The sequence below is a fragment of the Fistularia commersonii genome, chromosome 18, assembly GCF_037954325.1.
Source record: "Fistularia commersonii isolate RoL2024-O1a breed Wild chromosome 18, RoL_Fcom_v1.0, whole genome shotgun sequence".
In the NCBI taxonomy this organism is placed as follows: Eukaryota; Metazoa; Chordata; class Actinopteri; order Syngnathiformes; family Fistulariidae; genus Fistularia; species Fistularia commersonii.
The window spans coordinates 8,282,517-8,299,022 of NC_141301.1; the positions used below are offsets into that span (position 1 = coordinate 8,282,517).

The 16,506-nt window shown below is 38.5% G+C and overlaps 1 protein-coding gene across 7 annotated transcripts in view; it reads right to left on the reverse strand.

Moving 5' to 3' along the window:
- Positions 1-738: 738 nt before the first annotated feature.
- Positions 739-16,506, reverse strand: part of zbbx (zinc finger, B-box domain containing) — a 38,479-nt gene continuing 22,711 nt past the window's right edge. For 3 of the 7 annotated variants that reach the window (XM_086164555.1, XM_086164549.1, XM_086164550.1), the window contains 4 exons: positions 13,840-14,062; positions 12,308-12,467; positions 7,416-7,504; positions 4,434-4,781 (listed from right to left, as the gene is read on the reverse strand). In XM_086164555.1, the coding sequence (XP_086020681.1) occupies positions 4,672-4,781; positions 7,416-7,504; positions 12,308-12,467; positions 13,840-14,062 (582 nt within the window). In that variant the 3' untranslated portion in view covers positions 4,434-4,671. Of the gene's footprint in view, positions 1,958-4,279; positions 4,412-4,433; positions 4,857-7,171; positions 7,505-12,307; positions 12,468-13,839; positions 14,063-16,506 lie in introns of those variants that run through there. The other 4 variants (XM_086164553.1, XM_086164552.1, XM_086164554.1 and 1 more) reach the window with 4 other exon arrangements.

Sequence of the window (16,506 nt, forward strand, 5' to 3'; positions counted from 1 at the left end):
ACAACCCAATATGCAAATGTAAAAAAGAAAAAGGAATGCCTTTGCATTTTATTACTAGTGACTAGTTAGGAGTTTAACCTTCCTTGAGTTGGATGAAAAAAAATAAAAATATGTCTAAACCTTTAAAGTAAATCTAAAATGTTTAATGTCCTTGGCATTTCCACACACCCATAGCAAACTCCAAATAGTGACAAAGTAGGCATTCGTATTACGACTACTCAAAGAGCCACAGAAAATTGTGGATGAGGGCAGCAAGTGCAGGAATGATGATGAATAGAGGAAGAAATTATGCGATGTGAAGTCAAAAAACAGGATTGAGAGAAATAAAAACGGCCAAAATGACATTTGGGAGTCGACAAGCCTGTTAGTTATCCACATCAATAGATAGTGGTCCTTTAAAAAGTTGACATGGAAGTTTCAGCCCGGATTTAGGGCAAATCAAAATTCCTGAGCATTCAAACACTCCTGTGCACTTTTGTAACACATGTCTGTATGGTCATACATTAACTATAAAATACATTTCTGCAAGTCTGCAACATCTCAAATGAGTGTGAATGTTATAAGTAAACCCTGAACAAAATGGTGTGTGCATGTGTGTGTGTGTGTGTGTGTGTGTGTGTGTGTGTGTGTGTGTGTGTGTGTGTGTGTGTGTCAGAGTGACACAAAGAGCAAGCAAGTGTGTAGAATAAATTATTTATTATGAAAAAAGATAATTAATCTGCTATGCGATTTGCAGGCACAAATATACACAAAGCAATCAAATCAGCATACCTGTTTATGTTTAAATTTAGTGACCAACAAAAGCCACAGTTAATAAAGTTAAGATGAAGTGTGAACTTCATTTGAGTCAATTGTGTCAGCAGGAGTGTTGGACAAAACAAGATGAGGATGGTGTGTGGCGGCAAACAAAAGAATGAAATAAGCATGAACAAAGAGAGAGCTGGCAGAGCAGGAGGCCCGGTTTATACAGCTGAGAATCTGCTCCCAAGAAGCTCCAACTAAGCAGATTGTTCCGCCTCTTAGCTACCTGCTTCATGACAAATGAAAAAACAAGGTGAGGAGCTGCCTAAGATCCATCAAAAGGAATTAATTTTAATTAATCATTTTTTTTGAAAATCATAGCAAGGGAAATCGACCTGCTCACATCAGTTTAATTATAATAAATAGTTTGAACTTGTGTTTATGTCCTTCCATGTTTGCAAATACAATTTGTTGAGGTTTACTGTTAACTGATGCGTTTGTAAAAAAATAGACATACAATTATTTGGATACATGCTTATATAAATGTCATATGTTGTCATGGTACATTGTACCTTCACTGGGTTTGGTAGATTCCTCTTAATGGGCTAACAATGAGTCATCCACACTTGCTTATTATAGCCATAAAAACTGGAGGAAATGTATAAATAATTTGAACATTTAAAAATTAATAATGAAAGTAAAAATAAGAAAAAAAATCAAATTATGCTTGCTGGGATCACTGAATGGGAAAATTTGAAGACTAATATAGGGGAATGTTTCTGTCTGTTGCTGTAAGACTTTCTGGATGATTGTGTTTGGAGCAGAGAAGCTTTATCTTTACGACATGGTAGTTTCGACCTGGTAGTTATTACAAGTGTTCCGGGCACCACCTTTACTTTACAGGAGTTCTGCAAGAGTAAGGTTACCCTCTTTGGGGGAATGAAATCTTAAAACACTCTAAATTTAATTCAATGTTTGGCAAAAAGATTTTTATTCAGTAACAGCAATGTCGGCCGCCACAACACAGCATTTGAAGAAATTGTCAGTTAAAAGTTAATACAAACGTTATTTTGTTATAAATTGAGGACAAATACACAGAGCATTAACACACGTGTCCACTCTTTTTAAAAATGAACACCTGAATCATTGATACATTTCAGATTCAAGGGTTACTCGCTTTTGTTGCCTTTCCTGTGTTCATTGTCTCCATCTTAGTCTGTCAAACAAAAAAAAAAACAATTGTCATGAAAACATTTTTAAAGAGAATTTTCATACATTAGCATAAAGACCTGAAAAACCCAAAAAAAACAAAATAGTACCAGTAAATATAAAGTGGGGAGAACAATTCAATTATTTGATACACTGGCAATATGGACTTCTGGCTCCCTCCTCAGATTTTCTATTGGGTTCAGGTCTGAAGACTGGCAACCCATCTTCAAGGCTGACAGAAGATTTTAATCCATGACAGCATAGTGTGTTACTAATGGTTTTCTTCTGAGACTGTGGTCCCAGCTCTCTTCAGATCACTGACCATGTCCAGCCAGTAGTTCTGGGATGATCCCTCACCTTCTTCATTATCACTGATGCCCCCCGAGGTGAGATCTTGTATAGAGCCATACTAAGGGAGATTGACCATCATCTTGAACTTCCATTTTCTACTAATTGTGCCAACAGTTGTTGCCCTCTCACCAAGCTGTTTGCCTATTGTTGTGTAGCCCATCCCAGCCTTGCTCAGGTCTACAATTTTATCTCTGATGTCCTTACACAGCTCTCTGGTCTTGGCCACTGTGGAGAGGTTGGAGTTTGTTTGATTGAGTGTGTGGACAGGTGTCTTTTATACAGGTAACAAGTTCAAACTTGTGCAGTTAATACAGATCATAAGTGGAGAACAGGAGGGCGTCTTAAAAACTAATAGGCATGTGGGAGCTGCAATTCTTACTGGTTGATAGGTGATCAAATATTTTGTCATACAATAAAAAAGCAAATTGATTATTTAAGAATCATACAATGTGATTGTCTGGATTTTTGTTGTGGATTCTGTCACTCACAGGTGAAGAGTACCTATGATAAAATTATAGACCTCGAGATGCTTTGCAAGTGGGAAAAATATTTATCAAATACTTGTTCTCCCCACAATAAAAATATATATATTGCTATATATTGCTCAAAAAAATAAAGGGAACACTTGAACAACACAATGTAACTCCAAGTCAATCACACTTCTGTGAAATCATAGTGTCCACTCAGGAAGCAACACAGATTCATTTTGACTTGTTTTAAGGACATTACATCAAAGTTGGATCATCCTGGAGTTTGTTTTTACACTTTAATTTTGAGAGTGATTCCTAATCCAGACCTCCATGGGTTGATACAATTGATTTCCATTGATCATTTTTGTGTGATTTTGTTGTCAGCACATTCAACTGTGTAAAGAGCAAAGTATTTCATAAGAATATTTCATTCATTTAGATCTAGGATGTGTTTTTTAAGTGTTCCCTTTATTTTTTTGAGCAGTGTATATCTTAGAAACCTTGCCAATATCAGTATTGATAACACTAACTATCTGGAAATCTCTCTAGATCTGAATAAGAGAGGGTTTTAGTTCATCTACAGAACTTAGACAATGAGGCTTATGCATTTGCCCAGCCATCACAAAAGATCATGGTAAGGAGGGAAAAAAGGAGAAACTTAACACCAGCCAGACGAGTGTAGAGACATGATGCTAAACAAATTTAAAGGCAGTGCAGAAGAGGGAGAGCATGCCTGTAGGAAGCTGAAAATCCTGTATTAAGTTTTAAGTTAAGTTTTTTTAGTAAAGACAATAAGTCAGATTTTTCAAGGCCCGCAGAAGCAAATAATTGGAAGGGTTCTCAATTTGTGTGGCAAACTGGTACAACTCATCAGAAAATCATATCAGGAAATGAACTAAACAATGAGTCATTATGGCCAAACACTGACAGCTTTGTGGTTAAGCAGTGATGGCTCAGAAAGCTAACAGCATGAATATGAAATTGCTGCTCTTTATAGTCTTTACTGAGGTTGCATTTTTGTTTTGTTTTTTCCTTCACAGTACAAAACAAATTCCAAACAAATTGAAAGAACCCCTTATGCAATATATGGAATAAGAATTTCCAGATACGCAAAGCAAAATTTTAGATGATGAGGATGCTGTGGAAAAAAATAGAGGTTTGGTAGTACAGTGCTAGAAGAGATATTAGCATTCAATTAATATGAGTTACATCATCGTAAACACTGTAAGGCAAATACACCTTTGAAAAATCATTTTGTGAAAAAGAAGTAAAGCATCATGGAGGATTTCTTGTATTTGGAAATCTGTCAGTTAGTCCATTACAAGCATTCCTTATGGGGGACAGAAGGCAATAGACAAAGAAACATGTGACACAAATAGGGTTACCTTGAACCAGGTGGAGAGACTAGCACAGGTCAGTGAACAATGGCAGACCTTTGCCACTGGCCTATGTTTAAAGGACAGAGGACCTACAATTCAAACATTACCGTGCTTGTCACTGAAAAATACCAACTGTTCTTTAATGGTGGAATCCTCATCCATGATTTCGACATTTGCTGCTTGATTAAGTTGAGGATCTGATAATAGTGACAGGGACAGCAAGCAATAACGCACAGTAGCGTCGGAAATCCTCTTCTTGATCTATAAATGTATACAAACGCAAATAAGAATCAGGGCAAGGCAATTAGTAATGTGAATCATTTAATATGATGCAATTTAGTAATCAAACAGTTGTCCCACTTTCAGAGGGATATACCAGGGGAGAGAGAGCAACTCCAAAGGTAGAGATAGATGACCGGGGAAAATTTCAATTGAAAACAAAGGCCCAAATGTACTACAAAGCATATGTAAATCACATTATGTAACAATAATGTGAGTGGTGCACCAAACCTCTACTTTGATCATTTTGGACTTCTAAGCACTGGACCATGGAAGTTAACTACTTGACTGAATTCAGGCTTAACTGAAATCCAAACTTCAAGCACTGGCAGGAGAAGAGCCTTTTGCCTTTCTGCACAAAAATAGGAACATCTCTAGAGTCAACAGGGAAAAGATGCAAGCAGCAGAGTGTGTCTGTCTTTTATACCTGTAAGAAAAAAGCAAGAGCTAAAGTCTTGTTTATTCAGTTTACTTGTGCGTGTATCTGCCAATCTAAATATACTTTATGGCCACAAGTATTCGCTCACCTGCCTTGACTCACATTTGAATTTAAGTGACATCCCATTCTTAATCCATTGGTTTGAATATGATGCTGGTCCAACCTTTGCAGCTATAACAGCTTCAACTCTTCTGGGAAGGCTTTCCACAAGGTTCAGGAGTGTGATTATGGGAATTTTTGAGCAATCTTCCAGAAGTGCATTTGTGAGGCCACACACCGATGTTAGAAAAGAAGGCCTGGCTCTCAGCCTCCACTCTAATTCATCTCAAAGGAGTTCTATCAGGTTGAGGTCAGGCCTCTGTGCAGGCCAGTCAAGTTCATCCACACCAGACTCTGTCATCCATGTCTTTATGGACCTTGCTTTGTGCACTGGTCCAAAGTCATATTGGAATAGGAGGGAGCTAGCGCCAAACTGTTCCCACAAAGGTGGGAGCATGGAATTGTCCAAAATATCTTGGTATGCTGAAGCTTTCAGAGTTCCTTTCACTGGAACTAAGGGGCCAAGTCCAGCTTGTGAAAATCAACCCCACACCATAATCCCCCCACCACCAAACGTCATACTTGGCACAGGGCAGTCAGACAAGTACCGTTCTCTGGGCAACTGTCAAACCCAGACTTGGAGAATTGCGATTTGTCACTACAGAGAACACATTTCCACTACTCCAAAGTCCAGTGGTGGCGTGCTTTACATCACTGCATTTGACCCTTTGCATTGCACTTGTTGATATGTGGCTTGGATGCATCTGCTCGCCCATGGAAACCCATTCTATGGAGCTCTCTGTGCACTATTCTTGAGCTAATCTGAAGGCCACATGAAGTTTGGAGGTCAGTAGTGACTGACACTACAGAAAGTTGGTGACCTCCTTGCATGATTGCGCCTCAGCATCCACTGACCCCGCTCCATCTCTTTACGTGGCCTGCAACTTTGTGGCTGATTTGCTGTTGTTCCCAAACACTTCCGTATTCCTATAAGACAGCTGACAGTTGACTGGATTATGTAGGAGCAAGGAAATTTCATGACTGGATTTGTTGCACAGGTGGCCTCCTGTCAAAGTTCGCCGCTGAAATTCACTGAGCTTCTGAGAGCAGACCATTTGTTGGGCAAAACAAATGTTTGTAAAAACAGTCTGCATGCCTAGGTGCTTGATTTAATACACCTGTGGCCACAGAAGTGATTGAGAGACCTGATTCTGATTACTTGGATTATTTGGGTGAGCGAATACTTTTGGCCATATAATTATAAATATATATTTACATATATCTATATATCTGTAGATATATAGATATATGTACCCAGCGAGAGAGCGAGAAAGACAAAAGACAGGATTTATGATTACCGGTAATAAGTACCACCTATTTTGTCTCTTGCTAAGAAGTCCTTCGAACAATTCTTTTGTCACATTATCACATGGGTCCAACAGTGGAGAAAAAGAGACTTAAAATGAGTGAGTGTTCTCTACATGATACCAGAAAAACACCTTTCATTATTCATAGATGCACAAACAAGTCACAACCTACTTTCTTATTCAAAGACAGAAGAGGAGGAGAAAGTCTTCAACCTGTTGAAATTGACAGGTGGAAGAATTCTTTACCAGCTGCTGTACAGATTTACATTTTCCACAACTGTCTTCCACACAACTGCAAATAACCCAAAGATGCTGAATAAATTGTCCAAAAGATTAATTAAAAAGTTGTGTATATATTTTTGTGTACACACACATCACATATTATATATATATATATATATATATATATATATATATATATATATATATATATATATATATATATACACACACACTTTATTTTATTTTGTTGGTATCTATCTTACTTTGATACTGTTCTAAAAGACATTTCATTTGAGATATGGTACAGATGATGAAATATTGTAAGGACTTGCATATCTAGGCCTTTGAAATCATGCACAGAATCTTGATTGATGTGATAAGACAGTTGAGCGCCTCGAGGTTTTAGGTTTTGAAAGGTAAGCGATAACCCTGCTCTACCTGTATCCTGACAGCCTCATCTAGGGGACAGACAGTCCCCTGACTGATGAGCTCCAGGCCATGAGCTTCAGATTACAAGTTTCCCTGTATCCCCCACCCTGCCCAATTCTTAACACAGGAAGAGTGCAACCTGTCAGGCATGAGTCGCTTCGAACAGCCCTCTGCCCACACAATCACAGTCAGTGATTACCCATCACACCACCACCAATGGATGGGCAGACAGTGATATGGCTGACACAGTGAGAAACTTTTTTTTTCTGTTTTTATCATTGTTTTTTTAACTTTTGAATTTTTGTGAGTTGTGATGTGCTATTCGCCTGAATGAAGACTATTGACCGGATCTGTCCAAAGCATTTTGATATCTGGGTAGGCATTTCATAAATATGATAGGTTTAACTGTCAATGTGTATTGTCAATGTGATATTACAATTTTTGTCCTTAAATATTTGTAAATGTATGATTGTGCGAGCATGTATGTTACCTGTTGGGATCCTGGCAATTTCCTCCTCATCATTTATTTCAAATGGTGCTTTTAAATCTTGATTAAGGGTCAGCATTTTAATTGGTGTTCTGGAAGTAAACAATGATAAATCAATAAACACAATTATTAATGAGCTCAACATTACTTATTCACATAGTCAGATGAAGGGCAAAGCCCTTGTAATATAAACTACTGTTTATGGATTAAGTCCAATGCTAGTCTGAACAGCTTCATGGATGAATGGAGACATGCATGAATTCACAAAATGGTTCAGGTTGAGCATTTCTTCAGATAATCTTGAATTCTGCACCATGTTTGCATTGCGAGTTTCAGTTGAAGGGGGAGGTTCTGAGAGACATTTTAGTCATTATGAGGCCATATCTTTTATTTTTTGTTTAAAATTGAAAACATGTCAATCACGACTGAATAACAAGGTAGAAAATTCTTGATTCTGGATTCTAATTATCCAGACCTGAGAATAATGGTACTGAAGACCTTGTAGAGGATCTGTGCACCCATCATGATGAGGAAGAGCCACAGGTAAGGTTTACATTGGTAATCAAATCACCTTTAATAGATACATAAATTTGATTTAGACGTCACAAAACAAGTAAAAAAAGGGATAGTGTGAAAGTAGTATATACACTGGCAAATGTAATTTATGGACTCATATACTGAATGAGTGGGTGACATGATGCTAGGTGATGAAAAGACATATTTTATTAACTTGCCACTTAAGGTACTTTGTCATACTAGGACTTGACTGGGACTGAATGAAAATGAATGGGGAAAAGAATAAATGGTAATCGTCCATCGTCTGCCGCTTATCCTGCACTCAGGGTCGCAAAGGATGCTGGAAGCTATCGCAGCTGTCATTGGACAGTAGGCGGGGTACACCCTGTACTGGTTGCCACTCAAACGCAGGGCCATAAATGGTAATAATTACTCGTTAAAATATAATTGTTTGTAAACATTTGCTAAAAGATTCGAAGGTTTGTTTTGCAGCTATTTTTTCCCACAAAATGTTTTCTCACAGACAAACAGAAAAGCACAATTTGGGATTAAAGCAGAAATCTTGCTGTGATGTGACACACAATTACTATGTAAATGTAATTCCCATTTAAGACAATATGCATACAAATTTGAAAGGATTGTAAGGAAAAAAATCTGTAGTAATGATCATGTTGCAAAGGAGTGCAACATGATAAACCTTCAAAAATGCCTTGGACAAACTTTTGAGTGCAAGAGACACGATTGGAGTGAGTTTGTTATTTTGGTCTTGTTTTGTCAACAAAATAATGCAGCCATCTTAAATTGTCAATGTGAGATCTTCATGGAGTTGGTCATCGTCCCCTGGTCACCAGAACACTTTCTATAGCCTGCTGGCTAACCATGACTCTAGCTAAGTAGTGGTTTATAACTCAAATATAACTGACCACTTTTAGGGAATTCTTTAGACCATTTTATTCTTCATCCAACCTCCATACATTTTCATCATTATTAAACTTGTTAAAATTCAAGCTCTGGCTTCTTTTGTGACCAGCCAACCAGAGTGTCTGTCTTTCCATTAAGCTCTGCCACCTTCAGCGCTGCAGGCTTATTGCACTGTAGATTGGCTCCCTCCTCAATTCCACCGTTAAAGGCTACTAAAGCTGGGGAGTTAAAGCATTCCAGCTCAGGAAATCATTGGGCCTAAAACTGCATTCTGCTCTCCTCTCCAGTGGTCTGCTCTCTAGTGTCCTACTCAGCCCAAAAGGGGCTGCTTATATAAAGGACTGTAATAATGGGACCTACTGAAGCCAAGCCTTTAGGCATTCTCCCGCACAATGAGTTCTATAAAAATATTGTGTATACTGGTGTCTAATACAGACAGAATGCACAGATGCAAACCAGACAAATAAGCACATGTCTCTATTCATAGACGTTAAAAAGATGATTTGCTGACCATATAGTTCGCCCATTCATTGTTTATGACACTTATCATGCAAATGGTTCATAGGGGTGCTAGATGTAATCTCAGGTGAGTGGTACTGCCCTGGACCAGTCATCAGGCACAGGAAAAACATGAAAACCACACAAAGAGAGACCCCAAATTGAATTGAACTAGGCCTCTTTCTGTGAGCCAGGAATGCTAACTAATGTATCAAAATGAGGCTATCCACAGATTTCAAAAGTGGGTTTTGCTATGTATTTCCTGAAAACTCAAAATTGTACCCCTCTAATAAAACCAAACATCCAGACATACTGGCATTACTTCTTATGTAAATTAAAATTGATGGGATGCGTCTCACAGGTAAACCACATAAAAACAATTTAAGAATTCATTCATTAAGTCTTTATACAGCTTGTCCTGCACTCGGGGTCACAGTGGGGTCAAGAAGCATGTTTCACCCTGAACTTGTCACCAGTTGATCACAGGGCCTCATACAGATATAGGACCATCAATGTAGAAAGTAAGCATGAAAACAAAAGGCAGTGTGCCTTTGTGTGTAAATAAAAAGAAAGGGTAACTAACCATACACAATTTTACCGTACTCTTTACTCTTTTAAATCTGAAAATATAGGTAGTTCAAAATAATACATGCAAAAAAAAACACAGCCCTGAAATCCTATATTTATAAAGGTGATACTGGGAGGTACTCCCAAAATGTCCTGAATACCATTTGAATCAGTTTTAATTACCTAATAATTAATATCTATTTAATAATAACCATGGTTCGGCATACCTCAAAAAACAGCCTTCATAAGAATAAAAAGAACCAAAAATCTTTCGAAAATAATAAAACAACTTTAAAAAATAAAAACTCAAAGATTAATCATAGAGTGGCTGTCATATTATAGTGTGGACAAAGAAGGCAGTATTGTTGCAGAGGCAATGGCACTCATGTTAAGCTGTGTGAATACTCAGGACTTGCCCTTGGGCAGATATTCTGTAGCAATTTTCCTATCTGGCTTGATGTCTGCTTTACACCTGCTTGATATGTTTAGTTGTGTAAAGCTGGGCTGGACAAAGAAATGACACGGAGTATATGTCATCTGAACACCAAAAACTCACTTGATCTTGATTTCAGAGCAAGGTAAGGATTTAATTCCCCTGGCAAAATAGAAGCCGTGCACTCATATTCTGGTGAGACCCCCCCATCTGAGGATTCTACACCTCACTTGTGCACATTGATCCGGGTTTTGGCTTGTTCTTGCAGTCACACATTTCTTCATTTACTTCTACCATCTCTAGTCACCTCTTGTTTCTGTACATATTTCTTAGAATTGTGGTATTGCAACTGAGATTAGATTTTCACTTGGCATTCTTCTTGACTTACTAAACAGAAAGAAAGGCTGATTCATATGGAAGAAAGCACAACCTTATTGACCTGCGTTTATGGTTGTTTGACGAAATTGACTGGAATTACAAAAGGTTTTCTTTGAATATTGTGAATTCAGTGGGTGTAAACTGTTACAACGACCAAAAGACAGCGGGCAGAACTAGAGGTTGCAGAGATGAAGATGTTGAGGTTCTCTTTGGGAGTGACCAGGATGGATAGGATCAGGAATGAGTCTATCAGAGGGACGGCACATGTTCGGTGTTTTGGAGAGAAGGTCAGAGAAGCCAGACTGAGATGGTTCGGTCATGTACAGGGAAGAGATAGTGAATATATTGGTAGACGGATGCTGGAATTGGAGCTGCCAGGCAAGAGGTCCCGAGGAAGACCAAAGAGAAGATTTATGGACGTAGTGAGAGAGGATATGAAGGTAGTTGGTGTGAGAGAGGAAGATACAGAGAATAGGGTTAGATGGAGAAAGTTGACTCGCTGTGGCGACCCCTGAAGGGAAAAGCCAAAAGAAGAAGAATCAGAAGAAGAGTGGGTGTTACAGTGCCGTCATTCCAATTTTTGTGTCAATTGTTAGCAAAAATGCAGCATTCAGAGCACCCATAGAGTAGTCCATTTACCCACAAACTCACCAGTAATGTCTAGACCTTGTTTTTTCAGAGATATAAACATTCTGTAGAAATGTATGAGAGGAAACTGAGCACCGTGCATCAAATTAAAACTCACTGGCTGTGTACGGACCATCAAATTAGATGAGCTAGAGGCTAACTGCCAGCTGACTGGTAGATTGGTTTGGAAGGTCTGCCAAAGACACATTTTAAACTTAAAGACACAATGTGGGTTAGCTGACTCACTGGCAAACAAATTATGTTCTTATGAAGTTCTTCAGCTTCTACTACTGAAAGAAGGGTGCTACTTTCAGAGGCCAATTCAACGTTTTACTTTCAGTACCTGAAGGAGAGGAGAGTCACGAACTCCACATAACAAGACATAGGTTATGGCAAGAAAATGGTTAACTGTTTGCTTTAGGTAATTTACTCTCAAGGGAAGTTGTAAGTCAGACAGGCAAATAATGTAAGTGAGGTAACCACAGTTATGCAAGCCCTGTAAAGAGCTATTGCAGTGAAAAAATGCTGAGAAAAGAAAAATGCCCGGTTAACATGTAAAATTCAGACCTATGGTCCCAGTCCTTAATGAGAGGCGACCATTACAAAAACATCACAGATGCAAATCTGGGTGTGATTGACGGTTTGAGTTCAGTAAAAATGGAGAGGCATCCAAGGGAGATTAAAAAAGAGCGAAAAGGTAGCTTATAGGGTTCAGACATTTTGATGACCCTGTGGCAGACACATATTGCACAGCAAAGATCAAAAATTTTGGAAAGGTTTGTATAAGTTATTGTGCAATTTATTAACAATTTATTATTTATTAACCCTAGATAGGTTAGTTTGGCTTTGTGATACAGACCCCAGGAGTATGAAAAACAAATAAACAACAAAAAATTATCTATAAACAAATAATAAGTGGGCGTGATTTATGTGCGTTTGCCATTTTCCTTTGTACCTGCGATTCTTTTTAAGAAGCAATCTGTCCATGTAGGATAGATTTCTTTCCATGAACTCCACTCTGACAGGTATCCTGACACCTACTCCACCTTCCTCTTGTCCTTCATTTTCACTGTCTGGTTGGAGGTCAGCCTGGGTTGCCACTGCTGACACTGACACTGGAGACAAAAATGAAATCAAAACAAGAGAAATTAGATGAGGAAAAATAGCAGGAATGATAAGAATTGTAAGACAAAGATGGAGCAAGAAATATCTTTTGCCAGCTTGTGAACATGTTCTTCAATAACACCTCACCTCGAGAAGCGAGAAATCACCTTGTCACCTAGCCAAGAGTGCCAAAACACAAACAGACAGAAAAGAGCCCCACAGTGTTGAGTAAAAGATGTACACAATGGAAAAAGACAAGAAAACATAGTGAGCACATGAAACAAAAGGGAAGATAGAGGTAAGAACGAGAAATGTTGTGATTGTAGTCAGCATTTTGGCAGACCACAGTGGCAGCATTAAATTGGAACTGGGTGCCATTGGTCAGATAAAAATAATTAGGGCTGGAGGGTCTAACAGCAATTTTCAGCACATAGTGAAGGCAAAGAGGAATATAATATGTCCACCTAGTGAAACAGAGAAAATAGTTGGCCGGAAAAGAATGAAAAAACAAAGACACATACAAAAACCTGGCAAATAATGCTAACAACAGGTACCCATATTCACTCAGAGAAGCATGCAGACCCATATTGTCGGGAAAGGCATTAAATGGCCTGATGCATTGCTGGTTGTAAGAATACCTATAAACACAGCTGAAGCTATAAGTGCTGTGGTATGGAATAGAACCAGCCCTCTCATTATCCTCTCATTATCTCCATAAGCAACGGCCATGGATTATTTTTTTACTGCAGTGGCAAACACATTCAAAGAAGACTTAACAAATCTGAGCACATGCAGGGAGGAAGACAGGTGAACACAAAATTGGGGGAGGGCAGGAAGAGATGGGAAGAATGTATTGAGTATACAGCTAAATCAGTACTATTACATACATTAAACGTGAAGTACTCTGTCTAGAACAAAGATTTGCTTATAGAATTCGTAAAATAATTTCAAGACATTTTACAGTGTTAGTTTCCACCTTGATGAACAACTATCTGCTTCTCCCTCCCAACAACCACCCAAGACAGACAGAGCAGGATAAGTGGTATAGAAAATGAATGATTGAATGAATATTCATCACAACATTTAACAAGTTCTTGTGGCAAATCAGAAGAACTGGACTGTGTTCAGTAGCATTCATGTTTATGATACCCATGAGAACAAGAGCACAATAGAAAGGTTGAGCAAGTGAAGTAGAGAACAATAAAGAAAAAAGATAGAGCTCACATATTAAAAAACTATTTATACAAGATCTGGCTAATGCTTAAAATGGAGTGTTGTTGTTTCACTAAATGACACTTTAGAGAGAGTGGTCTCATTATCGTAGCAAAATGTTTATATATGTATATACAGTATGTGTGGAGACAACATGTCTTTGAGATTTACCCAGTTTTATAGATGTCTTCATGGCATCGTCTGTCATGGGTTGTCCTGTACACTCAAATCCCTCCTTTCTCCATTGTCTAAGAGCCTCCTGGAAAGATCTTGCAGATTCCTCTTCATCATACTGTTCTTCATGAAAGGAAATGGAAGAAACGTTTTTTTCCATTTTATGTGCATTTTCCATAATTTCCACATTTATCTCATCTCCTTTCTTCTGGGCTAATATCTGCAAAACAAAGAAAATCAGCTGATGTAGATACCCTGAATATGATGTGAAGCTAGTCATCTTAGTTGTTATAATACTATTGCAAAGTACTGTAAAGGGAAATAATTTAGATGCAGAATTTAGAGAAGTAACATGGAGCAGAGTAAAAATGTCATTTCACAACATCACCATGCGCATTTTCATCAAAAGAACTACCCTCGCTATTTTGCCACAACATGGAAAATAAATGTTTTCAGTGTTATATTGTGCGGATTGGTTACAATATTAGTTTACTTGAATGATGGAGGAAGAGCTGAATTGCAGCACAATAACGAAGCAGTGATCCGTGTGGCAAGGTTGAGACATTTTCAGATGAACATCCACTATTTGGTTATGTAACAGACTTCAAACTTGGTGCGGAAATATTTGTCATCCAGAAATCGGCAAAAAGAATCATACTCAAGAGTGTGGTGATGGTATCAACTGTCTGAGATACTGTTTTGGAGGATTATAGTAGGTCATTCAGCATTCAAAATTTCCTTTCACATGGGTCCAGAGCTTTTATTATGAGCATCCCTCAAGAGGCAAAGTCAACATGAAGGATTTTGATTTAATACCATTGTGATATCACTCAAATGCCACATTTTTGTTCGCTTCATGACTGTTGTACTGTATGTATGAAAATGGGAATAAAACTGGTGCAGGAGCCTAATGCTTGCATGTAACAAATTGCCTGCCCTATTTGCCTAAATATCTGCTCTGATTTAAGTAGCCCTGTTTCCAGAAAAGCATCAATTATTTCCAATTCCAGCCACAACACAGATAGAGGTTGACCAGACCATACAATTTACAGAGGATTCAAATCCAGTCAGCCAACTTCTCGTGTTCTCTATTTTGAGTAGGGTTAGGGTTAGTCTGATTTAAGGATATATAATTGAATGAATATATAACCCATTCAAGTTAGAAAGACAGCAGTAGATGACTTGTCCAATACTCCTCTTCATTTTGACTGGCTTGTCATTTCAGAAAAGATTATTTATTATTTATTAATTATTGTTATTTTCCCCTCTACTTAGACAATCTGTTTAAACAACTGCACAGCTAGCAACAGAGGTCCCATTTTGACATTAGAAGGACACTTAACACATGTCCACTTGGAGCACCACTTAACACAATTTCTCATTGCAAAAAATGTCTTCACAGACAAGCCACATCATCATAATTAAAACATGCATCATGAAATTGAATAAATAAATGGAATCCCTTTGGTAAAAGTCAATATATTTTTAGCAGCGATCCTTAAGAACATTTAGCCACTTAGTTCAAACGGCGTATCACATGCCACATATGGATAGTCATTGAACAAGCTTATCTATATTTTAAATAACAAGAAGTAAAAAGAAATTGTATACATTACCAGAAAGGTGGAAAAAAATGTGAATGACAGTTTTGGCAGGTTTAAGAGCTAAATGATTTCTCTCCACTATACACTTTGATGTCTTTTTACTGTAATTATCCATTCAGTCATTCATTATCTTTACTGCTTTTTCAATAAAACAAGGTCACAACAGGGTAAGGGCCAATCCCTGCTGACACAAGGCAAAAGGAAGCTTTACACCTTCAACTGGTTTGCCATTCGATCCACAAATAGGGCAACATGTAGAGACACATAGCCACTCACTCTCTATTCCACACCTCTGGGTAATCAAGAGTCCTTTATTTGCTACCGATTGTTTTCGGATCACAGGAGAGAACCGGAGAACCATAGAACCACACAGTCACAGAACAACCAAATTCTGCAAAGAAATTGACCCTTCAGAACTGAACCGAAAATCTTCTTGCTGGTTAGCAGAGCTAACCACCTTGTGCTACTATACCGGCAATGATAATCTGATGGGAACACTCACATAAGCACATGTATTGTCAGTGTTGGACACAGACTGCCTGGCATATGGCTGACCCAAATCACCTGCAATCAGTGAGGACTTAAAAGCATAAGCACTGTTTGCTGGGTCATTTGCACCTGTTCCCCATGTGTCTAGTTTTCGCTCCTTCTGCACACCCTTAGTCTCACATTCACTCTCGTGCCTCTCTGGCGCCTGTGCCCCCGCTCCCTCGTCCTTCCCTCCGGCGGTGTAAACCCATGAATCTTGCCGAGCCGCCACTCCCCCCCGCGGTGTAAACCCATGCATCCTGTCAAGCGACCACCTCCCTCATCGGTGTATGCCAGTACTTTCCACCTAGCCGCCTGTACCCAACCACGCTTCTCACTTGCCATGAGTTGATCCCTAATAGTAAACCCCCTAGAGGGACAGCTCCCGACTTCCCACAAAAAAATCGGGGGTAAAAAAAAACAGTAAAAACAGCTAAACCCAAATGTACTCACTACCTTAGACTATAATTTCTATGAAAATAAATGAATGATTGGATATCCCAAAATGTACCAATAACACCAATAAATGCAG